The 26243-nt window shown below is 51.2% G+C and overlaps 1 protein-coding gene across 7 annotated transcripts in view; it reads left to right on the top strand.

Annotated features, from left to right (window-relative positions):
- Positions 1 to 26004, top strand: part of ETV7 (ETS variant transcription factor 7) — a 34000-nt gene extending 7996 nt beyond the window's left edge. For 4 of the 7 annotated variants that reach the window (XM_045057451.1, XM_045057454.1, XM_045057453.1 and 1 more), the window contains 6 exons: positions 8151 to 8315; positions 8678 to 8803; positions 10887 to 11102; positions 14403 to 14545; positions 16596 to 16696; positions 25275 to 26004. In XM_045057451.1, coding sequence (XP_044913386.1) covers positions 8151 to 8315; positions 8678 to 8803; positions 10887 to 11102; positions 14403 to 14545; positions 16596 to 16696; positions 25275 to 25665 — 1142 coding nt within the window. In that variant the 3' untranslated portion in view covers positions 25666 to 26004. Of the gene's footprint in view, positions 1 to 8150; positions 8316 to 8677; positions 8804 to 10886; positions 11103 to 14402; positions 14546 to 16595; positions 16697 to 16809; positions 19307 to 19460; positions 20066 to 25274 lie in introns of those variants that run through there. The other 3 variants (XM_045057456.1, XM_045057457.1, XM_045057455.1) reach the window with 3 other exon arrangements.
- The last annotated feature ends 239 nt before the right edge of the window (positions 26005 to 26243 follow it).

Genomic DNA, 26243 nt, shown 5'->3' with positions numbered 1-26243 from the left:
GCCGGGGCGTGGGTTGGCTTCTCCCATACCCTCCCATTCCTTCTCTCTAGTGGTGCCTTTGTGTAGGACACCACACAACCGTATGCGCAGGCCCTGCCCCACGGCCTGGTGACCATGAAACTGAATGTGGTTACCAAGAAAAGCGATATCAGCCAGGACGACCAGGATAGACAATAGGGTGATGGATTTGAGGGGACTCCGGACAGACAGTGACACTCAGTAAACCACGGAAAATGGTGATTGCTAAACTGCAGCCATTGTGGCAGAGAAACCAGCTAGTCCCTCTATTTCCAGGCGGGCTCCACCAGTGAGGATGCTGATAATCATAGTGAATACTATTTGCTGAGTATTTACTCTGGACCAGGCATTGCGGCGGGCACATCATACGCACTGATTGAGTACACTTAAATAGGACTGGAGAGTGGCTTCTTTTATCATTCCTACCTTACAGATGTGAACACTGGGCTTGGAATCGGGACAATTACCTTCTCCATAGTCACCCCCCAGGAAACTGGTGGGGCTGGGATTCAAACCCAGGTACCTCCAAACCTGCGGCTGTCACTTAGTCTGAGCAAAAGCCTCCAATGTGGGATGATGACAGCTCCCATTTTTAGAGGACTGGCCAAGCACTTTACCGTCTCCCACGTTCCTCCTGGAACCCTGCCAGGTAGAAGCCAACTGTTAGTTCTGATTTGATTGTTAAAGGTAGGCCCAGCTCTGTTGTTCTGGAAGTCACTCTGTCTAGCAGACTGTGGGGGTGTGGTGAGGAGAGTACCCGGGAAATAGCTTTGATGGGGGGGAGGGGCAGCTCCCTTGAAACAAGGACAGAGGAGTGTTGACTTGCTGGGGTGGAGAGTTGAGAGCCATGTCAGTTTCTTTTTTTTTCTTTTCTTTTCTTCTGTTTTGTTTTGTTTTCTTTTCTTTTTTCTTTTCTTTCTTTCTTTCTCTTTCTTTCTTTCTTTTCCTTCCTTCCTTCTTTCCTTCCTTCCTTCCTTCCTTCCTTTTTTTAAGTTAATTTTAAAAAGAGAGAGAAAGCACAAGTGGGGGAGGAACAGAGAGAGAGGGGGAGAGAGAGAGAATCCCAAGCAGGCTCCACACTGTTAGTGCAGAACCAGATGCGGGGCTCGAACTCACAAACCGTGAGATCATGACCTGAGCCAAAATCAAGAGTCAGACACTTAACTGACGGAGTCACCCAGCCGCTCCGCCACGTCAGTTTCTTGAGCAAAAGAGTGAAAGGGGTGTTGTGGGAAGAGAGACCTGGTTGGGGTGGGACTAGGGTGCCAGAGAGGGGTAGATCAGGATGCCTGGAAGTCTTTCAGCGCAATCATGTAGGCCATTTATATTTATTGAGCATCTACTATGTCCCGGGCATTGCTGTAGGTGCTGGAGAGAGCAGTGACTGAGACTGGCAAAGTCTGTGGTCAAGGAGTTGACATTCTAGCGGGGGCTGCAGTGACTACATAAGGAAGCTGGAAGCTCAGTGATAAGGGCAGTGGAGGGAGATGCAGCCCAGGATGGGGAGGGGGGCCTTCAAGTCCCACCCTGTTCTGGGTGTGCGTGGGAGACAGTGCTAACTCTTTAGGGAGATACGCAACCCCCCCAATGGTGTCTTGGATACACAGCCCCTCCGGCTTCCCCTGCTAGGGTCTCTGTCCAGATCTGTCCCAGAAGCTTAGAACTAGCCAAGCTGGAAATCCCCAGGGAGCCAGTGGCTGGGGCAGGGAGAGGAAAGTGATAATCAGGCTGGAGTCTTGAGAGGCAAAGATGGTTGGTGTGAGGAACTGAAAATACGGTGGGTCACAGCCAAGAGAGGGAGAAGCATGGGCTGCTCTGGGGTGAAGCCCCTGGGTGTGGTTGTACCAGTAAGGGGAGACTCAGTTGGGCTCATCCCAGTAACCAGGTCAGGAAGACGTCTTGGAGGGCGGGGGCGGTGGGCACCTTAGGTCACACTGGCCAGCAATTGCTGAGCTCTGAGGTGTGCTGGGCCCTGTGCCAAGCACTTTACCCGTGTCACCCCAGCTAACAGCAAGAGCTCCGCTCACCTTGGAAAGTGCATACGACCTGCCAGGCCCTGGTCTTCAAATTGATTATCTCATAGAATCCCGTGACAGCCCCACGTCGCTAGTACTGTATTTGTCACCCTTGATCTGCAGGTGAAGAAATGGAAACACGGTCATTTAGCCAGCTTCCAGCTGGCCTGGCACCAGCTTCGATCCTTACTGTTGCATGGTTTTCCTTTTCCTTTTTTTTTTTTTTTAGGCATACTTTACATACAGTCATGTGTACAAATCTTGAGTGTACAAATGCTTATGCATGTATACACTTGAGCAGCCACCACTGAGATCAGGAGCTAGAGCATTTCCAGCGCCCCAGGAAGGTGCCTTGCGCCTCTCCCCAGGCCACTCCCCTCCAAAGGGCGACCACTATTCTGTCTTCTCTCCCTAGACTAGCGTCTATTCTTGATTGTGTTTTTACACCTGGCTTCTTTCCTTCACCGTAGTATCTGTGAGCTTTAATCCACGTGTCACATGTAGCAGCCCCTTGTACTCTGTTTTATGGTCGAGCAGCATTCCATTGTCCGCAAACATCACAATTTGATTGTCCGTTCTCTGCCTGATGTTTCCAGTTCTTTTCTACTATGAATAGAGCCACCGGATTTTCGCATACATGTCTTCCGGAGGGTGTATTCCCACCACGGCTCTTAGGTCTTCATTCAGGGGTGAGTTGCTGGATTGTACAGATGTAGCCTGGGCTCCTAACCCCTACGCCACCCTGCCCCTCAAACAGCACAGTAGCCCAGTGAGGCAGTGTTTTATCTCATTTCACAGAGGGGGAAATTGAGGCTAAGAGTGTCTGAGCAGCTTGTAGGTGACTTGGCTAGCAAGGGGCCGAGCTGGGACCCAGATCCTGGGGTTGGAGATTTAGCCCAGAGCTGGGTGGCTCATCCGAGCTTGGAACTTGGTCCTTCCCTGGGGTCTCGAGTCCTACTGGAAAGCCTTTTGACCTGGGGATTCTTTGAAGACATAAGGAACAGGAAGGTCCCTTTTCTGTATTTATTGGACCTGAGAAGCTGGCAGTAAAGGGATGAAAGGTGAGGGTAGGAGTGAGCAAGAGGTAGTGAAAGAAAAACCAAATCCCACTGCAGGGTGATGACAGGCTTCATTTTCAAGTGCTACTGTGGGACCTCAGAGTCCCTCGGGGACAGCATGGGAAGTCCCCTGCCCATGTCTCTGGACCTGGTAGCAGGACCATACCTGTGGTTGATATTGTCTGCCAAGTTCACGATGTCCCCGCCTTCGTGCAGTGTTAGTGTTTCCATGGAGGCAGGACAGCGAGAGGGGTGTGGGATCCATCCCAGCCCTCTGGCCACACACGGGACAACGCACCCTTCTGACTCAGGATCATAGTTTTGAATTTTCAGGTCGACAGCCTCCAAGATCATGGAATAGGCAATCCCACAAAAAAAATGCAATGGCCAGTTGGCCCCCAGAGCCCCAGAAGCCCTGGCTGGCTCATAGGCCTGCCCCTGGCACTCCTGAATCTCACTGTCGGGTGGCCTCCAGCTTTCACACCACGCAGCTTTTGTGTCTCGGTCACTTCTGCAGCCACTGGACAGACCTCCCGCGGAGGCTCCTCATTTCTATTTCCATCAGCCAGGCATTCTGTTCCCTGCATTCCTGCCAGCTGTGGGCGCTATCGTTCAAATGATATCTCACTCTTCTCTGATTGTGCCTGTCGGGGACCAGTGAGGTGTCACGTCCTGCCACCTGAGTATTAGTGGATTTGTTCTACTGCAGAAGTTCTCAACTGGCATTGGTTTTGCCCCTCTCCCTTGGGGACATGTGGCAATGTCTGCAGACATTTTTGGTTGTCACTCTTGTTGGGCAGTGTGTGTGTGTGTGTGTGTGTGTGTGTGTGTGTTTGCTGCTGACATCTAGTGGGCAGGGGGCCAGGGATGCTGGGAAGCCTTCCACAAAGCTCAGCACAGCCTCCACAGGGAGGAATTATCAGGTACAAAGTGTCAGTAGTGCTGAGGCTGAGAAATCCTGCTCCACCGTGAATTGCTGGTAAGATTTTTTTTGTCTTAAAAAAAAAATCAGTGTAGAGATGCTCTTCCTCCGTGATAGACATTAGCCCTTTTAAAAACTTATTTATTTATTTATTTAAATCTTTGTTTATTTTTGAGAGGGGGGGGAGAGACAGAGCATGAGCGGGGGAGGGGCAGAGACACACACACACACACACACACACACACACACACACACACACAGAATCCGAAGCAGGCTCCAGGCTCTGAGCCCTCAGCACACAGCACAGAGGCCGAAGCGGGCTTGAACCCACGAACTGTGAGATCATGACCTGGGTGGAAGTTGGACGCTTAACCGACTGAGTCACCCAGGCGTCCCAGCCCTTTTTTTTTTTTTTTAATGTTTATTTATTTTTGAGAGAGAGAGGGAGAGTGAGAGAGTGAGAGCAGGGGAACGGCAGAGAGAGAGGGAGACAGAATCTGAGGCAGGCTTCAGGCGCTGAGCTGTCAGCACAGAGCCTGACGAGGGGCTCAAACTCGTGAACCTTGAGATCATGACCTGAGCTGAAGTCAGATGCTTAACCGACTGAGCCACCCAGGCGCCCTGACATTAGCCCTTTATCTGTTGTCTGCATTGTAAATATTTCCCTTTATTCTGTCCTCTTTTAATTTCGTTTATGGTGTCTTTTACCACACACACAACTTACGTAATCAAATGTATCTTTCACTTGTTATAACCTCTGAATTTCCTGTCGTGGTTGAGGGCTCACCTACCCATGTTTAATGCATATGGGTTTCCTATTTCCACTTAAAAAAAAAGACTTTAGGGGTACCCGGGTGGCTCAGTTGGTAAAGTGTCCGACTTCGGCTCAGGTCATGATCTCACGGTTTGTGGGTTTTTGGGTTCGAGCCCCACGTTGGGCTCTGTACTGACAGCTTGGAGCCTGGAGCCTGCTTTAGATCTGTGTGTGTCTCTCTCTCTGCCCCTCCCCTGCTCACTCTCCCTCTTTCTCTCTTTTGAAAATAAATAAAACATTAAGGAATTTTTTCTAAATAAAAACAAAAGGACTTTATTTTTAAGGGGTGCCTGGGTGGCTCATTCAGTTGAATGTCTAACTCTTGGTTTTGGCTCAGGTCATGATCTCAGGGTTTGTGTGTTTGAGCCCCGCGTTGGGCTCTGAACTGCCAGTGCGGAGCCTGCTTGGAATTTTCTCTCTCCCTCTCTCTCTGCCCCTCCCCTGCTCCCATTCTCTCTCCCAAGATAAATAAACTTTTTTAAAAAAGTAAAAGATTTTATTTGAAACATTTAAAAAAAATTTTTTTTAATGTTTATTTATTTTTGAGACAGAGAAAGACAGAGCATGAACGGGGGAGGGTCAGAGAGAGGGAGACACAGAATCTGAAACAGGCTCCAGGCTCCGAGCTGTCAGCACAGAGCCCGACGCGGGGCTTGAACTCACGGACCGCGAGATCATGACCTGAGCCGAAGTCGGCCGCTTAACCGACTGAGCCACCCAGGCGCCCCTAAAAGATTTCATTTTTAAGTAACCTCACACCCCGTGTGGGGCTCGAGCATACAACCCCGAGATCAAGAGTCACATGCTCCATTGGCTGAGCCAGCCGGGCACCCCCTATTTCCACTTCTATTCAGGTTTCTATCGTTGTATTCATTAGGTCTTAATCCACCTGGAACGGCTTTCGATAAATGGTGACAGGTGAAGATCCAAATATATTTTCACCAGGTGGCAAACCAGTCATGGTTTTACCCTGTCTTAAGTTCACCATCCTTTCCCACTGAATTAAAATCCCATCTCTATCATGTATTAAATTTACACACACACACACACGCACGCACGCGCGTGTGCACGCGTGCAAGCATACACACATCTCCTGGCTCCTTCTGTCCCAATGATACTTGCCAGTGATCTGTCCCAATGATACTTAGGTAACAGCATCAGATCTTGATGGTACTGCACACCGCAAAGGTCAGTTGCCACTTCTATTCTTTTTCTCCCCTTAATTTTTTACTCAATTTCAGATATTTCCTCTTTATTATTCCTTCTCAGGTCCCAAAATAAAGTAAGGGGAGCCTCTCCTTCCACCCAAGCCGGGCTGTGTTGCCCTGCTTTCTGCGTTTGTAGCCTGGAGCCCCGTCCCTCTGTGCAGCTGAGCAGGAATGGTCCTTAGTCATTGGTTGCCTCGCTCCTGCCAGCCTCCCCCTGGGCCATGTCCCCAGCTGTGGCACAGCGCCTGGCACATGGCCAGTGCTCATTCGATATTGGCTGCATCGATGATCAAGCAGATGCACGTTTTCTTTTTTGGTAAACGGGAAAACTGTTTTTCTCTCTTGCGCTGATTTGGGACCAAGGCAGTCACAGGTTGGTTTAGTCTTTGGACAGTTACCTCCTCCGTCTCAGTTTTCCTACCTGTCACACCAGCCCTGATGAGCTGGGCGCCTTCCACTGTCACGTGGCCAGGGTCCTGACAGGGCTGAAAAGCTCTCGGGAGGACAAGAACCACACAAAGTGCAGCACCAGGCTGCCGTCACAGTGGGCACAAGGCTGGGGGGCTCCAATACGTTTAGGGGCCCACAAAAATGTTCTGACTGCTTTTAAAATCAAGAGAGGGGCACCTGGGTGGCTTAGTCGGTGAAGCTTCCAACTTTGGCTCAGGTCATGATCGCACGGTTCATGAGTTCAAGCCCCACATCACGCTGTGTGCTGACAGCTCAGAGCCTGGAGCCCGCTTCGGTTTCTATGTCTCCCTCCCTCTCTGCCACCCTTCTCCTGCTCGTACTTTGTCTCTCTCTCTCTGTCAAAAATAAATAAACATTAAACAAATTTAAAAAATAAAATGAAGTCAAGAGAAAAAATATGAACTTTTAGGCAGAAGAAAACGTTTTAATATATCACGATGCACTCGTCTTTATGCAATGCAGTCATAAAATATAATTTTAAATATTTTTTAGGGGAGGAAGGGGCCTAGGAAGGCAAGAGTCCCAAGGGTCCAGAAAGCCATAATGTGGCCTTGTTAAACACAACCCAGATTAGTGGGGTAAATATTTGGCATTGGCTGCCTAATAGACCCAGGCGGAGTAGAAGCATAGGAAGGAATCAAATAAAGCAACTGCTTGTCTGGGTATTTCCAGAGAGAAGAACACACACGCTGAAATGGGTGCAGGAGACTTCCTTGTCCGCTGGGCGGTTCCCTGAGCAAGCCCAGACCTGAGCTGGCTCATTAGAGCTGAAGGGTGCGGCAGCCAGACGGACTTGGATTCTGGGCCCGGCCGTACCTTGTGCTACCTGTGTCACCCGAGGCTAGTCACTTAACCTCTGGGAGTCTCAGCTTCCTCATTGGGAAAACAGTAACGGCAACACACGTTCTTTGTAGGACCGTTTAATCATACATGCAATCGGTCAACACCTGTTTAGGGAGCACTTCCTATGGTCCAGGCACCGTCCTGGGTGCTGAATACATACAACAACGTGCCCCAGCACATCCCGCCCAGTGCCTGGCACATAATAGTTCCTTAGTAAACATTTGCTGAGTTAATAGCTGGAAAGCAGGCTGGGCTGGTAGGAGGAGCCACCAAAAACAAAATAGGCAAACACAGGGCACCTGGGTAGCTCAGTCGGTTAAGCGTCTGACTCCTGACTCCAGCTCAGGTCACGATCTCACTGTTTGTAAGTTCGAGACCCATATAGGGCTCTGTGCTGACAGCACGGGGCCTGCTTGGGATTCTCTGTCTCCTCTCTCTCTGCCCCTCCCCCTGCTCATGCTCTCTCGCGCACGCTCTCAAAACTAAACTAAAAAAAAAAAAATAACTGAACACAAACATAAGGCATAATGACAAACCTAAACATGTACGTCAAATGTAATGACCTAAACATGTACGTCAAATGTAATGACAAGGAGAGTAAGGTGCCAGGAAGGAAGAGAACAGGACGTGGTGACAAAGTGGGGGGCAGGACAGAAGAGCATCTGCTCAGGTGTAGCGTTCAGGGTGGGCTTCTCGGCGGAGGTGACACTCCTGAAGTGCAAGCATGAGCGATTATTGAGGGGAGAGCCCTTGCCCCCACCCTGTGCCCTTTCCCAGTCCCCGTCCTCACGGTGGTTGCAGGCATCCAGCCGGCACTCTGGAGCAGGGAGGACGTGCTGCACTGGCTGCGTTGGGCCGAGCAGGAGTACTCGCTGCAGCGCACGGGGGAGCACGGCTTCGAGATGAACGGCCGAGCCCTCTGCATCCTCACCAAGGATGACTTCCGGCTTCGTGCACCTGGTTCAGGTCAGGGAAACTCGCTGGCTTCCCTCTAAAACGTGCTGACAGAGACCCAGGTAGGCCCAGGGGGGGGATGATGGACGCACTGGTTGGAGGAGCTTGCTCACCTCCCAGCATGGCGGATGTCCCCTTTTCCGTAAATGTTTCCCGGGGCGCCCCTCGCTAGAGCGGGCCTGCAGGAAGCTGTTTGGCTGTTGTTTGCAGAGTCCCCAGTGTCCTGTCCTGCTGTCGCTTCCCCTCCCCTTCCCCGTGGCTCTCATCTTCCCTACCCATTTCCATCCTGCCACCTCTCATCTCGTCTGCATGAAGCTGTGGCTGACGCCCCCTGAGAGGCAGGTGACTGACCTGCCCCCTGCCCCCACCCCCAGGTGACGTCCTGTATGAGCTGCTTCAGTACATCAAGACCCGGCGGCAAGCCCTGGTGTGTGGGCCCTTTTTCGGAGGGGACTTCAGGCAGAAGATGCCCCCTCAGCGCTGCCCCTCCCTCCTGGAAGGTGAGGGAGGCTCTTCTTGGAGCTCTGGGACCTCCCCTCAGTCGACCTCTGGGAGGGCAGGGCTTCCTCCAGGCAAAGGAATGGAAGAGGCAGCTGTGTGGGCCGAGCCCCACTTCCCTCTGCCCTGCCTCCTCAACCCTCACCTCTGGCCCCTGTGAGCCTCCTGGCAGCCCTCCAGGCTGCAGCCTCCCATCTCCTCAGTTCTCTGCTCTCCTCTCTGGCCAAGTGTTGTTTTCTGGTGTCCCTATTTCCTCTCCTCCCGATCTCCCTGTGGAAATTGCCCTTGTCAGGGACTCTAGAGACCTGAACGTGGGGATGTCCGCGTCCAATGTTGGTCCTCATTCACTGTCACCTCTCATGACCGCCCCTCAGACTCTTCCCTTGGCTTCCAGAACACCCCACGGTCACTCCTTCTCGGCCTCTTGGCTTCTCATTTGCTCCCCTACTTCTAAATGTTGGGGTAGCCCCAGACTCAGGGGGTCTCTCCTCTATCTGCACTCAGACCTAGGTAATTTCATGTAGTATTGGGCGTTTATACCATCTGGTACTGATGATTCCTACAGATACCCGGACCTCTGTGAATTCCAGACGTTTGCACCCCACACTTCCCCTGGAATGTCCAGTGGACATCTCAACCCTAAAAGCTCCTAAAGCAAACACCTGATTCTTGTCCCTCCCCCCAACCCTGCTCCTCTCCTGGGCTTCCTTGTCTCAGCAAACCACAGCTTCATGCTCCCAATTGCTCTGGCCAAAACGTTGGATGTCACTTTTGACTGTTTTCTCTCTTTCCTGCCCAAATCACAGAATCCCAACCATCAACAAGTCCTGTTGACTCGACCTTCAAAATCTATCCAGGGGTGCCTGGGTGGCTCAGTTGGTTGAGTGTCCAACTTTGGCTTAGAGCATGGTCTCGTGGTTCGTGAGCTTGAGCCCCGCATCGGGCCGTCTGCTGTCCTCCTCAGATCCTTTGTCCCCACTACCCGCCCCCCCCTGCCCCTCCCCTGCTCTCTCTCTCTCAAAAATAAATAAACTTAAAAAAATCTATCCAGAATCAGACCATTTCCCACACCTCCACTGCTGTCCGTGGCCCAGCCTCTATCACCTCTAGAGAACCTCCTCACTGGTCTCCTTGCTCTGCTCTTGACCTCCTATGATCTATCCGCAATAGAGCAGCCAGAGAGATTCATAAGGCAGATCGTGTCGCTTCTCTGCTCCAAATCTTCCAATGGCTCCCCTCACACTCAGAGTCAAAGCCACAGTCTTTACAATGACCTCCTGCCCTCTGCTGTCCTCCCCCGCCCCTCTCCCTTTTGCTCTTGCTGCTTCAGCCACTCTGGCCTCCATGTTCATGGAACAAACCAGAGACACTCCTGCCTCAGGGCCTTTGCATTCGCTGCTCTCTCTGCCTGGCATTCGCTCCTCTTGATACCCACATAGCTCACTCCTCTACTTTCTTCAGATGTCTGTTAGATGTTAACACGTCAGTGAGGCCTTCCCTTACCATCACGTAGCTCTCTATCTTTCCTGGGATTCCCTATCTGCCTTAGAGTGCTTTATTCCCGCCCCCCGCCCCCTGCCCCATTGTGTACTCTTTCTATTTCCTTTTTTATTTCAACCATCTCCCTCCCTTTCCAATCTCCCACTCCCCCACTGCTAGAATATAAGCTCCATGAGGGCAGGGGCTTGTTTTGAGTTCAGTGATATGTCCCCAAGAAGTTTAGAACAATGCCTGGCTCACAGAAGGTTCTCAGTAAATATTTGTTGGGTGGATGGAGAGGACATAGGACTGAGATACAAGGCACCTGGATTCTGGATGTGGCTCTGTCACCCCTTGGCTTTGCAAACAACTTTACAGATGAGGGAACAGGTTTGAGAGATTATGTCACTCGCCTGCTGGGAGCTGGGGTTAGCACTGGGCTGTCTGGCCCTCCCCCATGTCCTCCATTGCCTCCCTGACCTTCCAGCTGGGAACTGGACAGACGAAAAGCATTAGGAGTGCTGCCCCACGGGGATCCCAGGCATGCATGGAGGGGCTGGGGGAGGCCCTGGGCCCGCAGAATCAACGGTGCTCATCTGCTTACAGAGGGGACTGGGCGACCTCAATTGGCCCCCCGAACGGGTCTCCTGCAGCAGCCACCACACCTGGGGTTTGCCAGCTCCTTGAGCCACCTGGCCAGGTGGCCCCTTGGCAGGGAGGACTCCCTCAACGTATCTCACTGTTCAGAGCTCAGCTGCAGGGCTGAGGGAGCCTGCTCCTCCCCCATGATGCCGGAGGCTCCCATTGATGGCAGGATCGCTGGTGAGTAGGAGGCTTGTGTGCCCCTGGCCAGGAGGGAGGAGGCCAAGTCCCAGAGGGTTACGAGTGACAGGGAGGAGGGTTGTTTTGAGCTGGGTGATGAGAGGGTCTGTGCTGGGCTATTGGAGTGCGGGGTGACTGTCCTGTGTACTGGCCACAATCTAGCCACAGCAGTCAGGGCTGCCCAGGATTGCCAAGCCCACCCTGTCTCCAGTTCAGCCAGTCCTAGTCAGACAGTGGGCTTGGCATGGGTGAGTATTCCGCTCCTTTATTTTTTTGTTTTTGTTTTTTAAAATCTGTTTTTTTTTTATTTTCTACATATTTTATTTTAGTTTTTGGTTAGATATTCAGTGAAATTTCTTTTTTTCTTCTTAATTTAAATCCATGTTAGTTAACATATAGTGTCATGATGATTTCAGGAGTAGAATTTAGTGATTCATCACTTACAGAGAACACCCAGTGCCCCTCCCAAATGCCCTCCCTAATGCTCATCACCCATTTAGCCCATCCCCCACCCAACACCCCTCCAGGTACCCTCAGTTTGTTCTCTGTATTTGAGAGTCTTTTACGGTTTGCCTCCCTCTCTGTTTTTATCTTATTTTTGCTCCCCTTCCCCTATGCTCACCCGTTGAGTTTCTTAAATTCCATATATGAGTGAACTCATATAATATTTATGTTTCTCTGACTTATTTCGCTTAGCATAATACAGTCTAGTTCCATGCACATTGCTACAGATGGCAAGATTTCATTCTTTTTGATTGCCGAGTAATACTCCATTGTATATATACACCACATCTTCTTTTTTTTTTTTTTAATGTTTTTATTTTATTTTTGAGACAGAGAGAGACAGAGCATGAGCAGGGGAGGGGCAGAGAGAGAGGGAGACACAGAATCTGAAACAGGCTCCAGGCTCCGAGCCGTCAGCACAGAGCCTGACGCGGGGCTCGAACTCACGGACCGTAAGATCGTGACCTGAGCCGAAGTCGGAAGCCCAACCGACCGAGCCACCCAGGCGCCCCTACACCACATCTTCTTTATCCATTCATCACTTGATGGACATTTGGGCTCCTTCCATAATTTGGTTATTGTTGAAAGTGCTGCTGTAAACATTGGGGTATACGTGCCCCTATGCCTCAGCACTCCTGTAGCCTTTGGATAAATTCCTGGTGGTGCTATTGCTGGGTCATAGGTTAGTTCTATTTTTAATTTTTTGAGGAGCCTCCATAACTGTTTTCCAGAGTGACTGCACCAGTTTGCACTCCCACCAGCAGTGCAAAACGGGGGAGTATTCCTCTCCTTTAAACGATGTGGGGCTCAAAGTCACAAACCTCGAGATCATGACCCGGGCCAAGGTCGAACATTCAACTGACTAAGCCACCCTGGCTATTTATTTATTTATTTATTTATTCATCTATCTATAAATGGTTGGGTGCTTCCTATGTGCCACGTGCGATTCTGAGGCTTGTATTTAATCCCACGTTGGCTTTTTGAGGCTGGTATTATTAGCCCCATTTTACGGGTAAGGAAAATGAGGCACAGAGAGGTTCAGGGGCTCCCCCACGATCGATCACACAGCAATAAGTGGCAGAGCTGGGACGTGAACCCAGGCGGTCTGGCTCCAGAGCCACACTTCCCTTCTACATTCATCGTTAAAGGGCTGACTAGCAGGCTGCCAGACAGACTGACAGATAAACGGGCTGCCTTTCCAAAGGTGTGTTGGTTAGCCATGGCAGAGTAACTCCATTTATTCTAAGACGACCACAGAGGGGGCAGGAGCCTGGCTTCTGGATCAAAAACAACTGGGGATCACTGAGACACAAGTATTTGATCTTTTTTTTTTTTTTAACATTTATTTATTTTTGAGACAGAGTGAGACACAGCATGAACAGGGGAGGGGCAGAGAGAGAGGGAGACGCAGAATCGGAAGCAGGCTCCAGGCTCTGAGCCATCAGCCCAGAGCCCGACGCGGGACTCGAACTCGAGGACCGCGAGATCATGACCTGAGCTGAAGTCGGACGCTTAACCGACTGAGCCACCCAGGTGCCCCAAGTATTTGATCTTTTACAGAATAGTGCTTAACATTCTTTGAGCACTTACTCTGTACCAGGCACCGTGCTAAGGAGTTTGGGATATATTATGTTACTTAATTGTCATATCATCTCCCTACAAGGAAACTGTGGCTCGGAAGAGGTTAGGTAACCTGCCTGAAATGACCCAGCCAGGTGGCCCAGGTAGGGGGACTTAAGCTTTTGTTCCCAGGCTCCCTCTGCCGCTTGCTCTCCATGATGGCATGTTTGATTTTCCCAGGCCTCTCACCAGGGTGCTTGACAGGATGGGTTTAACAGTTAGACTCCTTGGTCTGCCTGCCGCTGAGGAGCTCCGTGCCCGGGACATGTCCAACCCCTCTCTGAGCCCAATTCTTTTTTTTTTTTAATTTTTTTTCAACGTTTATTTATTTTTGGGACAGAGAGAGACAGAGCATGAACGGGGGAGGGGCAGAGAGAGAGGGAGAAACAGAATCGGAAACAGGCTCCAGGCTCCGAGCCATCAGCCCAGAGCCCGACGCGGGGCTCGAACTCGCGGACCGCGAGATCGTGACCTGAGCTGAAGTCGGACGCTTAACCGACTGAGCCACCCAGGCGCCCCAAGTATTTGATCTTTTACAGAATAGTGCTTAACATTCTTTGAGCACTTACTCTGTACCAGGTACCGTGCTAAGGAGTTTGGGATATATTATGTTACTTAATTGTCATATCATCCCCTACAAGGAAACTGTGGCTCGGAAGAGGTTAGGTAACCTGCCTGAAATGACCCAGCCAGGTGGCCCAGGTAGGGGGACTTAAGCTTTTGTTCCCAGGCTCCCTCTGCCGCCAGGAGCCTGGCTTCTGGATCAAAAACAACTGGGGGTCACTGAGACACAAGTATTTGATCTTTTTTTTTTTTTTTAACATTTATTTATTTTTGAGACAGAGTGAGACACAGCATGAACAGGGGAGGGGCAGAGAGAGAGAGGGAGACACAGAATCGGAAACAGGCTCCAGGCTCCGAGCCATCAGCCCAGAGCCTGACGCGGGGCTCGAACTCACGGACCTCGAGATCGTGACCTGGCTGAAGTCGGACGCTTAACCGACTGCGCCACCCAGGCGCCCCACAAGTGGCTGTTTCTGGTAGTATTGTCGTCTTGACCATCCTGCCGCATGGCTGGGCCCGGGCCTTATGAGCCCCAAAGCACCTTACTAATTAATGCCTGTCCTCACAGCTCCAGGAGAGTGCCCTGTCCCTACCTTCTGTGCTCTATTGCAGATTGCCGGCTGCTGTGGGATTATGTGTACCAGCTGCTCTCTGACACCAGGTACGAGCCCTACATCAGGTGGGAAGACAAGAACGCCAAGATCTTCAGAGTTGTGGATCCAAACGGGCTTGCCAGACTCTGGGGAAACCACAAGGTAAACCTCACCCACCAGGTGGGATGACCTCCACACATCCAGAAGAGGACAGGGTAGGGGGTCAGAGTGGACCCATCAGCACTAAGGGATGGTCCTCAATGGACGGGGGCTTCACCAGCAGCTCCAGATGTGTCGGGATGGTTTTATTTTAGGAGAGACTGAGGGACAGGAAGTTACTTCTTGAGGATGGGGAAGTTCAGGGATCTTGCCTTCTACTTGCTTAGCACTTGAGACCTTTTTAATTTTGTTTAATGTTTATTTACTTTTGAGACAGAGACAGAGACAGAGACAGAGTGTGAGCTGGGGAGGGGCAGAGAGAGAGGGAGACACAGAATCTGAAGCAGGCTCCGGGCTCTGAGCTGTCAGCACAGAGCCCGAGGCGGGGCTTGAACCCACAGGCCACTAGATCATGGCCTGAGCTGAAGTCAGATGCTTAACCGACTGAACCACCCAGGCGCCCCATGAGACCTTCAAAGCATGTTTCCATGAGTGATGCCACGTCTGCTGCGGGGCGGCTGGGCCAGATGAGGAAACTGGTTTCTGGGGGGCAGCTGGGGTAGAGATCCAGGTCTCAGGCCCTGCGGGAGCATCAGGCGTCAGGGCTGGAAAGGCCTGGGAACCCCTGGGGCCAGCATTCCCAGTGTGAGGGACGCCTATACCTAAAAAGGGCACCTGCCAGACGACTTTAGGTGGTTGACTCCAAATCTAATAATTAAGTATTTATTTTAGTAAGAATGAAGATGAAAAGGTTTTTTTTAATTTTTTTTTAACATTTATTTATTTTTGAGACAGAGAGAGACAGAGCATGAACGGGGGAGGGGCAGAGAGAGAGGGAGACACAGAATCGGAAACAGGCTCCAGGCTCTGAGCCATCAGCCCAGAGCCTGACGCGGGGCTCAAACTCACGGACCCCGAGATCGTGACCTGAGCTGAAGTCGGACGCTCAACCGACTGAGCCACCCAGGCGCCCCTGAAGATGAAAAGTTTTAACTACGATGTCAGTTTCTTGATTGACACTGGTGATATAAAGCAAGTGTCCTTGTCTATAAATAAAGTCATTTAACTAAAAAAGGAGCCTTAAAAAAAAACTATTAGCGATAATGGTGATCTACAGGAGATAGCATTTCTTAAAATGGCATAGCGTTTGATTGCTACGCGCTGCTCTGAGAGCTTTCCCTGTAGTAACTCATTTAATTCCCAGGAGACGTCATGAGGTAGGCGTCAGAGGGGAAATGGAGGCACAGAGCAGTTTTTCCAAGAGTTTGCAGGCAGTGGATGGCAGAGCGGGGGCTGAACACAGAGAGTGTGGCTCAATGCTCCCCTCTTGTTGCCTCTCAGTGGTCTGGGGGCTGGAAGGATGCAATGGACTAAAGTTCGGGCGTGCTTACCTGGTCCAATCCCCAAATAGTACAGGGAGGGAAACTGAGGCCCAGAGAGCAGCAATTCCATTCCATGAACGTGTACTACCTGCCAAGCATTGTGCTAAGTGCTCTATGGATTAGCTAATTTAATCCTCAAACAAACCTGTGGGATGGATGTTCTTATCCTCATTTAAACCCGGGGAACCAGATGCAGAGAGGTAAAGAAACTTACCCGAGGTCACGCAGCTGCTTTATGTTGACCCCCAAACCCAGCCTCTTTGCCCTTCCTCTGCACTGCCCACCCCTCAGAGAGAGAAGAAGGAAATACCTTGGCTAAAGTCGCGCAGCTTGTGGGGAGCTACTCTTACTATATGCCCCTTACCGAGCTAGCTGTCGTCATTTCCAACTAGATATATACTTATTTGTTACTACTTGTGACATTGGCTATTTAAACGCAATGTGTGACTCACTCCTGCCCCGTGGTTCCCAGCCCCGTATTTGTCCTCCGACCTTCCCCTGCCTTTCTCCTCCCAAACTCAAGAGAACTCTTGTAACCCCTCACAGAACCCTGGGCTGAGGGGCTTAAGAAACCGTCCAGTTGGACCTGCTCCTTTCCAGGTGTGGAAACCAAGGCCAGGAAGGAGCAAGGGAGGGAGCGGAGGGTGACGTGGGACTGCTTTGCCTTCTAGAACCGGGTGAACATGACCTACGAGAAGATGTCACGTGCCCTGCGACACTACTATAAGCTGAACATCATCAAGAAAGAACCTGGGCAGAAGCTCCTGTTCAGGTGAATAGCCTAGGGGCCGAGGTGAAAAGGGGAAGCAGGGCTGGGCTTGGGTGGACTGGAAACTCTCTGCGGCTAGGGCAAGGGCTGATTTGCTCCTGGGGCCCAAATTCCAGATTTCTGAAGACGCCCAGGAAGGTCGTCCAGGACAGGGAGCAACCAGAGAGCCCGGAGCAGGGCAGGTTGGATTTCAACGAGGAGATGCTGCAAGTCTCTCCCTGAGGGGCAGGTGGATTCTGGGTACCAACCGAGTCTCCCTGGAAGGCACCTGGCCACACGGCGGCCTCCTCCTCCCTCCCAGGGCAGCAGGGATCCCCAGCAGGTTTTGCACTCAAGGGATCACAGCTGTTGTCTCTGACCTCAAAGCTGCCTGGGCACCTGGGAGGCTGGGAACTGGGAAGCCTCACATTCAGGACATGGTGGGGGGGGGGGCATCATTCTTCGGTAGGGCAGCCCTGGGGCTCAGTGGAGTGCAGGGAGTGATCCCTCTCTCTGCCCTACCCCTTGCTGCCTGCCCAGCTTGGGAGTGAGAGCATCCAGCCCAATTCCTTCAACTTACAGAAGAAGGAAGCGGAGATCCCTTACTGGACCTCAGTTTCCTCATCTGTGAAAGGGACGAGCTCATGACAACCTGACCTCAGGGGGCTGATCCTGGCTGGGAAAAAGGAGTATTGTTTTGTCAGTCTTAGTAATAATAATGGTAACTGACATTTAAGTGTTTACTATGTGCCAGGCCTTGTGCTAAGGGTCCTTCCTATAATTTATGTCATTCAATTCACACTCCAAACCCCTGAAGTGTAAAGATGGGGAAATGGAGGCAGAGGTTTGCAGAGCTGGGATGTGTCTCCAAAACCCAGTGCTATTACTTGGTTGGTTGGTTGGTTTTAGTGACTCTGAATGTATTGGGCACTTCTCAAGCAGAGGCCGTGGCCCTACCTCTCTGCCCTCAGCGTCTCTGCTGAACAGTTCATTTCACTTGGCCCAACCTCCATTTCCCGAGTTTTCGGAACTTTGGTGCCTCTGTGACAGTGACCGAGTGAAGATCTCCACTCCCTCTCCACCTGTGGTTTCCTATGTCCCGTTCCTGGACCTGCCGTGTGACCTTGGGCAAGTTGTTTCATTTCTCTGGAGCCTCAGGCTTCTCAGCCACAAAATGCAGAGGCTAGTCCTGCCCTGACCTCTTAGCATTGCAGGAAATCTTCCTAAGACAGCGTCTGTGACATGCTTAGTGGGCACCTGCTCTGTAAGGAGTACGGAATCCGTGTTAGCCAAGAGGACTCTGCAAACCCAGAGCTGCTCTAAAGCAGGGAAATGCCTCTGTGCTATGGGTTCAGCTTCTCTCTGCTCCATACCCCCCCCTTCCCCCTGCCTCGAAACTGGCTGGGGCCTCCCGAGGGGGTCAGAACCTCTGCCCGGCGATCCCTCCAGTAAGGTTTGGGGGAGAAAGGGAAGGGAGTGTTTTCACTTCGCTGAAAACAGAACTTCTTATAGTCACATCTTCTTTCTTGGAAGGAGGAAACCACTCCTGCGTCTCGCCCCCAGCAGGCCAGGAAATCCCCCTTCTGGCTGAGCCTGAACTGGCTTTGAATCACTGTGCAGAAGCTGATAAGGATTCTCAGACTTTAGCCCTCAGAACTGTGACCACTCTTGAGCGGGGCTTATGTCCTGGCTTAGTTCCCCGCCCCCCCTCCCCCCCCCCCCCCCCGCCATTCCGGGGCCCTCGACAGTTCCACACCAGAGGAGGCCGGGCAAGTGGCCTTGTCCAAAAGGTTCAGTAGGAAAATCCTTGGCCGCTGTCATCTTCCTTCAGACTGTTCCATCTCCTTGACTTTGTTCCAGGATGAACCCATGCCCCATAGCTTTTCTCATCCTCTTTAACCCAGAACTACACAACTGGGCTGGGAAAGACTGTCACAGTCAGCGTGCCCAGACTCCTTTTATTGATAAAAGGCAACTGAGGCCAGAGAGGGGGACTGACCTGCTCAAGGACACGCAGCCCAGCTCAGCCTGCTGACTCCTAATGGGGTCTCATAGGTTACTTCTTCCAGGGAACCGTTGGCAATCGCCTGCGGATGTGTTTGTTAATGGTTGTTAACAGCTGCTCATCCCAGTGATTGTGTCTTCTTCACCCAGGGGGTGATGAATCTCACCCCAGTGCTGGGACCACTGGGGCCTGGGTTGGGCAGAAGTCTACCACCCCGGAGGAGCCCGGAGGAGCCCGGAGCCCTGGCCTCTCCACTCATTCCCGGGGAGGGGGATCTCCACCCTTTCCCCATCTCCCCAGGCGCTAGTCTGGGACATACACCTCGGTGACAGGAATGAAAGGATTCATTCAGCCCTTCCCTCCACCGGCATCAATGGAGCACTTGCTGTGTACCTGGCGTCAGGGGAGGCTCTGGGTTTACATCCAGTTCTTCCATAGTCGGATTCTTGAAAAGTGATGGGTCACTGGAACCATGTCAGAATGGGCTTCCTCACAAATGATTTTACAGAGCAGGAAATATATTCTCATGATTTGAAAAAGGAGCCAGCCATGTCTGTCTTGTTCTTTTTCTTTTTTTTGCCAGATACTATTAAAGTCAGCAGCCGATAAACAATTTATTTCAAAAGTGAGTGTGTTAAGAGGTTCATTAATGAAATAAATGACACCAGTCACTCTCTCCGTCCGGTCAAACCACTTACCGCACTAACCCAGGAGCACAGGCTCCATTGTTCTCCATTTTCTCTGCTATGTGGATTCTTGCCAACAGTCTTTTTCCCTCGCAAGGAAATTCCACAACCCCCCTGGCTTTACTGAGGGATGATTGACATGTAACACGGTGTACGTTTGTGACGACATCTAGCGCTTCCTTCAACCCTGGTGACTCTGCCGCACTTCGGGCTCCTCGATGCCGGTGACCCATCATCTCTCGCGGAGGAGCCTAGTGGCGACGACCTTTCTTGGCTTCTTCCTCTGGTCCCTCCCCGTGAGGTTAATCCACATTTTCTACCCAAGTGTTCTCTCTGAAGTTTTGTAGACCTGAACAGAAAACACGTACGTTTCCAGAGTAAGGTCTTCATACCCCCAACTCTCCAGCATCTGGCGGTGAACGTGAAGGTGCTCCTGGCTCAGAAGGAGTCCGGTCCCCTCCTCTGTGCTGGCTTGGCCCCTCATTGGGACTTCTGGACTCATCTGCCACAGGGATAGCTCCACGATTTGGGGGAAGAGTTTAAAAAGTATGTTGTTCTGGGGTCACGCGGGTGGCCCGGTCAGTTGAGCATCTGACTTCTGCCCAGGTCGTGATCTCGCAGTTCAGCCCCACGTGGGGCTCTCGGCTGTCAGCCTGTCAGTGCAGAGCCTGCTTCAGATCCTCTGTCCCCCTCTCTCCACTCCTCCCCTGTTTGCACCCTCCCCCCAAATAAATAAACATTAAAAAAAAAAAGTATGTTGTTCTGGGGCGCCTGGGTGCCTCGGTGGGTTAAGTGTCCGACCTCGGCTCAGATCATGATCTCGCGGTCCGTAGGTTCGAGCCCCGCGTCAGGTGCTGTGCTGACAGCTCGGAGCCTGGAGCCTGCTTCACATTCTGTGTCTCCCTCTTTTCCCCTCCTTGGCTCGCACTCTGTCTCTCTCTCTCTCTCAAAAATAAACATTAACAAAATTATATATATACAGAAAGTATGTTGTTCTGAAATCAGAATGTGCGTATTTTAAAAATATTTTAATGATGAACCAAATTTTTAAAAATTCCAAAACCACTGTGAGTTAACTGCTGATAGGGGGAGGGATGCTGGTGGCATACGAAGAGAGTGTGGCCCTGCCTCTGGGAAGTTCACACAGACATTGTCGCAGTCCCCAGGGAGAGGTTCAGTGAGAGGCATGCCCACCGGAGACAGTGGTGGACAAAGTGGCATGGGTGAATTCTGCTCGGGAGGTGCCAGACAGGGGGTGTCTAAGAAGGTTCAGGGGCACCCAGGTGGCTCAGTCAGTTGAGTGTCCCACTCTTGATCTAGGCTCAGGTCTGATCTCATGGTTCAGGATTGAGACCTGAGTTGGGTTCTGTGTTGACAGCATGGAGCCTGCTTGGGATTCTCTCTCTGCCCCTCCCCTGCTCGGGTGCGTTCTCTCTCTCAAAAATAAATAAACTTAAAAATTTTTGTTTTAATGTTTGTTTATTTTTGAGAGAGAGAGAGAGAGAGAGAGAGAACGCACGCAGGCAGAACTCACAGAATCCAAACAGGCTCCAGGCTCTGAGCTGTCAGCGCAGAGCCCTATGTGAGGGGCTCGAACCCACGAACCCTGAGATCGTGACCTGAGCCAAAGTCCGATGCTTAACTGACTGAGTCACCCAGGCACCCCATCTAAATAAATAAACTTAAAAAAAAAAAAAAAGGATCCTATGGGCTTCTGTCTCTGTTTGCCCCATTTCTGGGGGGCCTGGGTGTGTGGTGGGGCTGTGGGCTTTCTGATCACCATAAGCTGAGGGTGGGCCAGGGGAATCAGTGGCAGGGCTGAATGCAGAAGCCCATCCCTTGCGGGGGGGTGGGGGGTGCAAAAGGGTCCCCAAGTCATGTGCTTGGTTCAACCTTGCTTGCTAAGGCAGGAGAGCAGACCAGGGTTGGGGCTGACACCCTCATGAGGGTGAAGGGACAGCCTTTGGGGACAGGGAGGGGCCGTCCCGTGGTTGACCCATGAGGACCTCTGGGTCCCAACAGCACCAACTGCACATGCCCCACATCACGGGGCGGATGCTGTGAGGAAAAATCATTATTTAGAGTCCACAGGGAGCCTTCGAGTGTTCACCCACCGGATGACTTAGCAGCCTGTCCTGCCTCAAGGGAACCAGGCTGGCCTCTAACGCCCAGGACCAGGCTTGGGATGCATGGTTAATTAAAACCATGCCCTTTTCCCCAGAACTGAAGTGAAACCAAAAGAAGAAGTGGTGAGAGGAGCCGCTGGCCTGGGGCAGGGCGCCCACTGCCCTTGGGCCCCCTGGGCGTCACCACCCAGAGCAGAAGGAAGCCTGGCCCAGAGCCGGAGCCCGCTTCAGTGTTTTAGGGGGGCTGAACGAACCCAGCACTCCCCTCAGATGGGACGGCCCTGGCCCACTGAGCTTTCAAATGTCTACACTTTTGCTCAATTAAATGAACGCCCTGTGGTAATGCTGATGGCTGAGGCCCTCGGTGGCTCCCACTGGTGGCTGTAAAGGCCTTTGATGACAATAATGATGCAAGAGGATAATAAACATAATGAAAATATGCACTGTGGTACACAGAATCTTTCAGGATATGGTGTCCACGGGGCAAAAGCTTTTAAAAGAGTTTTTTAAAAATTTTTTTAATGTTTATTTTTGGGAGCGAGAGAGAGAGACAGAGACAGAAGGTGAGTGGGGAAGGGGCACAGGGAAAGGGAGACACAGAATCGGAAGCAGGCTCCAGGCTCCGAGCTGTCAGCACAGAGCCTGATGCAGGGCTTGAACTCATGAACCGTGAGATCATGACCTGAGCTGAAGTCAGATGCTTAACTGACTGAGCCACCCAAGGGCCCCTAAAATTTTGTTTTTAAAAAAAATTTTTTTTAAACGTTTATTTATTTTTGAGACAGAGAGAGAGCATGAACGGGGGGAGAGTCAGAGACAGCGGGAGACACAGAATCTGAAACAGGCTCCAGGCTCTGAGCTGTCGGCACAGAGCCCGGCGTGGGGCTCAAACTCACGGACCGAGAGATCATGACCTGAGCTGAAGTCGGGTGCTTAACCCTTAACCAGCTGAGCCACCCAGACGCCCAGCATTTTTTGTTTGTTTTTAAATCGTTGTTACTTTGTGTGTGTGTGTGTGGTGGGTGGCTTCTCGTGCAGAACAGAACTGGGAAACCTTACTTCCTGGCCAAGACAATTCAAGGTCACTCCCAAATCCAAAGACAAGCAGAACAAAGAAATGAGCCTCCTCCTGCCAAGTGCTTCTCAGTTTGTCTTCCCAGGAATCTGGAATAAAGTTTAGGAGGGATGCGTTCCCTCCAATCCCAGGGACATGCCTTAGCAAGCCCTGAGTCCCGTGAATAAATCCTCCCCGTAACAGTGGCCTCTCTGAAGCCTACTGGTGCCTGACCCAGCGCAGAGGCCTTGTTGAGCTCTCACAAATGAATGCAGGTCCTTGTGAAACTGGGAGAGCCTCTATCGTGTCTTCATGGCCCAGGATTCTGGGGACACTCGGGCGGTGGGCTTTTCTCCCTGGAAAGGCCTGCAGTTTAAAGTCCCGTCCACCAGGTGGCGCAAGGCCTCTTTTTGGGGCGGGTGTCGGAGCCCACTGCCTGTTGACAGTATCCTGTGTTGCCGTGAGCCCGCCTTCTCTGCGGGTGTGAATACACATTTCCAGCCCGGGTCTACTCCGTAAGTGGACATCCAGCCCTTGATTAAACACGTCCGCAGATGGGGAGCTCAGCACCTCTGGGAGCAAATAGTGGGGGTTGGGGGCGTGGGGGTGGAATCGAGGGCACCAAAAAGCTACCTGTTCAGGGATAATGTCCCCTTTCCTTTCCCAACCCTCAGGCCACTGGCTTCTAAAATCCCTAGTCCCAGGCTCTTTGTTGGGTCTCCTTCTCTTATCACCTTATCCCTGAGTAATTTATCAAATTTTTGAGCAGAGCCCAGATGAGATCTTTCATAAGTCTGGGGCGTGTCAAAAGCCTCTCTACCTCCCCCCTCCCCTGCTTCCGGGGAGGCAGTGGTGGTGGAGGGGAAGGTTGATTAGGAATCAAAAGGACTGGGGCTACCTGAGTTCTCTGGTGGCTTTTCTGAAGTCAACCTTCTGGGCCTCGGTTTCCCTATCTGTAAAGTGGCTAACGGCATCTTTTATCCTGCTTGCCACATTCCGTTGTTGAGAAACTGTAAATGAAATGATGTATTCATTTATGTAACAAATATTTACTGAGTACCTACTGTAAGGTAGGCACTGTTCTAGAAACTAGGGAAGACAGATAAGTAAGCAATAAATACTGCATCTGATGTCAGGTGGTGTGGTAAGTGCCCGGAAGGAAAATACAATAGAGTCAAGTGTGGGGGGGGGGCAATTTTAATACAATAGAGTCAAGTGGGGGGGGGGCAATTTTAAATTCAGCGGTCAGAGATGTGACAAATGGGGAAGTCTGAGCAAATCTTTTTCACTTACTGCAATTTCCCCCTGTAGTCTGTCTCTCCGAGCCCTTTTCCTTGGCCAGCGGTTCCCATCGTGAAAGTGGGATAGACTTTCTGAGTGTTTTTTCAGCTAGACACTGTTCTATTAGTTTCTGTTACGTGCAGTCAGATGCAATCTTAATGGATATGAATAATGTGGGCTGGCTGGGAGGACATGATCAGATTGACGCAGAGCTCTGTTTGCCTCTTTTGCCTGTGCGAGAACCACAAGCTAAGGCCAATGAGGTCATAAATTCTCCTGAACACGCCTCAACCCTCCAGGTCAGGCCCATCTAAACATCTCAACTCAAGAAAGTACTGTGTCTTACTGAAAGCACTCTGGCTGGAAAGCCCCAGAGTTCTAAGTATGGCTCTTGAAATCCCAGCAGTGCTTATCAGGAAGGGATTTCCCTTTAGTCACACACTCTGGCTAGCGACACCCTCAGGTTCTCTACCTGTGGCCTGGGATGGAGGGTAGATAGATTATCAGGGAGCAGATGGCTGGAGGTGGCTGGACATGGTGTGTAAGTCTCCAGACAGATTCTGAAGCATCTGACAAAGCACTTTTCTCCCTACGATCCCTTATGAGGATGATGATCTGATCCTGTTTGAGGGATGGGACCACTGAAGATCAGAAGTGTCAAGGGAGCCAGAGGGTCTGGGTCCTGGCTTTCATCCAGGGCCCTTTCCAACCCTTGGAGCAGATCATCCCAACTCCAGCCTTGCACAAACTCTAAAGTGATTTGCAATAAAGAATGTTATGTTTTCCTGGCTGAAGAGTGAATGATTCACCAGCTTGGATCTCGATCAGCCACAAAAAGAGAAAAGGACCTTTGACAAAGCAGAAGATCTGATCTAGAGCCAACGGCAGGTGCCCAAAGAAAGAGCAGAAACAAAGGCTTTGTGGCTCAACCACATCTTTATTTTCAGCCTGATGAAGTGCCTTTCTGATCATGTAAATTCATTCAATTGACTTTATAGTAACTTGGACATGCCCAGATCAGAATCCGGCTCCTCTTCTAAGCAAGTCAGTCCTGATTAATCTGCTTCTACTGTATTAGTTAAGGTAACACTAGCTGTGGCACATAAACTGGAGTCTCAGTGGTTGAAGATGGTAGACATTTAACATGCAAAGTTTGGTTGGTAGGGTGGGGAGGGGATCCTCGCTCCACGAAGTCATCTGGGGACTCAGGCCGATGGAGGCACCACTATTATCTTCTTCATGTGGTTGCCATGGGGGCTTGACCTCCAGCCAGCAGGTGGGGGGGGGGGGGAGCATAGAAGATTGGGAGGGTGTTTTCATGGGTTAGAGCAAGGGGGGGGCATCCATCATTTCTGCCCACATTCCATTGTCAGAACTCAGGCAAGTAGCATACAGATATGTTTCCTGCTCTTACTGAATGACTTTCCACCTTTATTCATTCCACTTCCAGCCTTCTTTATCCTGCTCCGTGGCCAGGAGACGGACCTGTACGGATTGCACCAAAGGGCTCTTTGGTCTTCTGCTTGAGTTGGGTTTGGTCAAGGAAGTCACTGGCAGAAAAACCGGAGAGTGTGGCCAAGGTGTGTATTTCCTCCGGTCTCTCTTTGACTGGGGACTTTCCCCCAGTCCCAACCAGGTCTATAGGTTGGCCATGTTCTTCTACTAAAGGCCACTTTTCTGTCACTGCCCTCTCCATATGGTCACTCCCTCCAAGTTGTGTTCCCATTCCCTCCGCTTGCCCTTTTAGACTGAAGGGTGGTAACCACTGCCCACTGTTGGCAGCCCCAGGAAACTGCACCATCATTTGCTGCTCTCCCTACGCCCTGCATGCGTCCTTGTAAATGGTCTCATTATTACATTTTTCATACTTGTCCGGTATGAGTGTGCCTTCCGTTTCCTGCCGTGATCCTGACCGCTGCAGGTGGGCACACATAGATGCAGAGGGGCTAGGGAATGGAGTCCCAGCCTGGGTGCCTCTCCTCACAGTATGGAAGGGGCTCTCTGCTGGGCACCTGTCTCTGCCCCATCGACTCTGACCCTTGTGCTTTTTGGCTTTTCTGCCTGGGCCTCTCTGACTGCAAATGGTATCTTGGTTGTCCTGAGCTACCTGGCTCCTTACCCATGAACTCAAGTGCAGGTTTCTCTTGCTGGCTCCAAAATAAAAGTAATCTCATGAAGTACCCCTTGCTACATATCTTCTAACTTCCTTCTGTGGATAACATTGCGCCTCTCCCCACACCCCACCAAATCCATCTCTTGAAGCCCTAAATCCCAATACCTTAGGATGTGACTATATTTGGAAATAGGGCCTTTAAAGAGGTAACTAAAGTAAAACGAGGCCATTAAGGTGGACCCTAATCCAATCTGACTGGTGTCTTTACAAGAAGAGGAGATTAGGACACACAGAGAGACACCAGGC

The sequence above is a fragment of the Felis catus genome, chromosome B2 (assembly GCF_018350175.1).
Source record: "Felis catus isolate Fca126 chromosome B2, F.catus_Fca126_mat1.0, whole genome shotgun sequence".
NCBI lineage: Eukaryota > Metazoa > Chordata > Mammalia > Carnivora > Felidae > Felis > Felis catus.
This window is presented reverse-complemented; position numbering and strand designations above follow the sequence as displayed.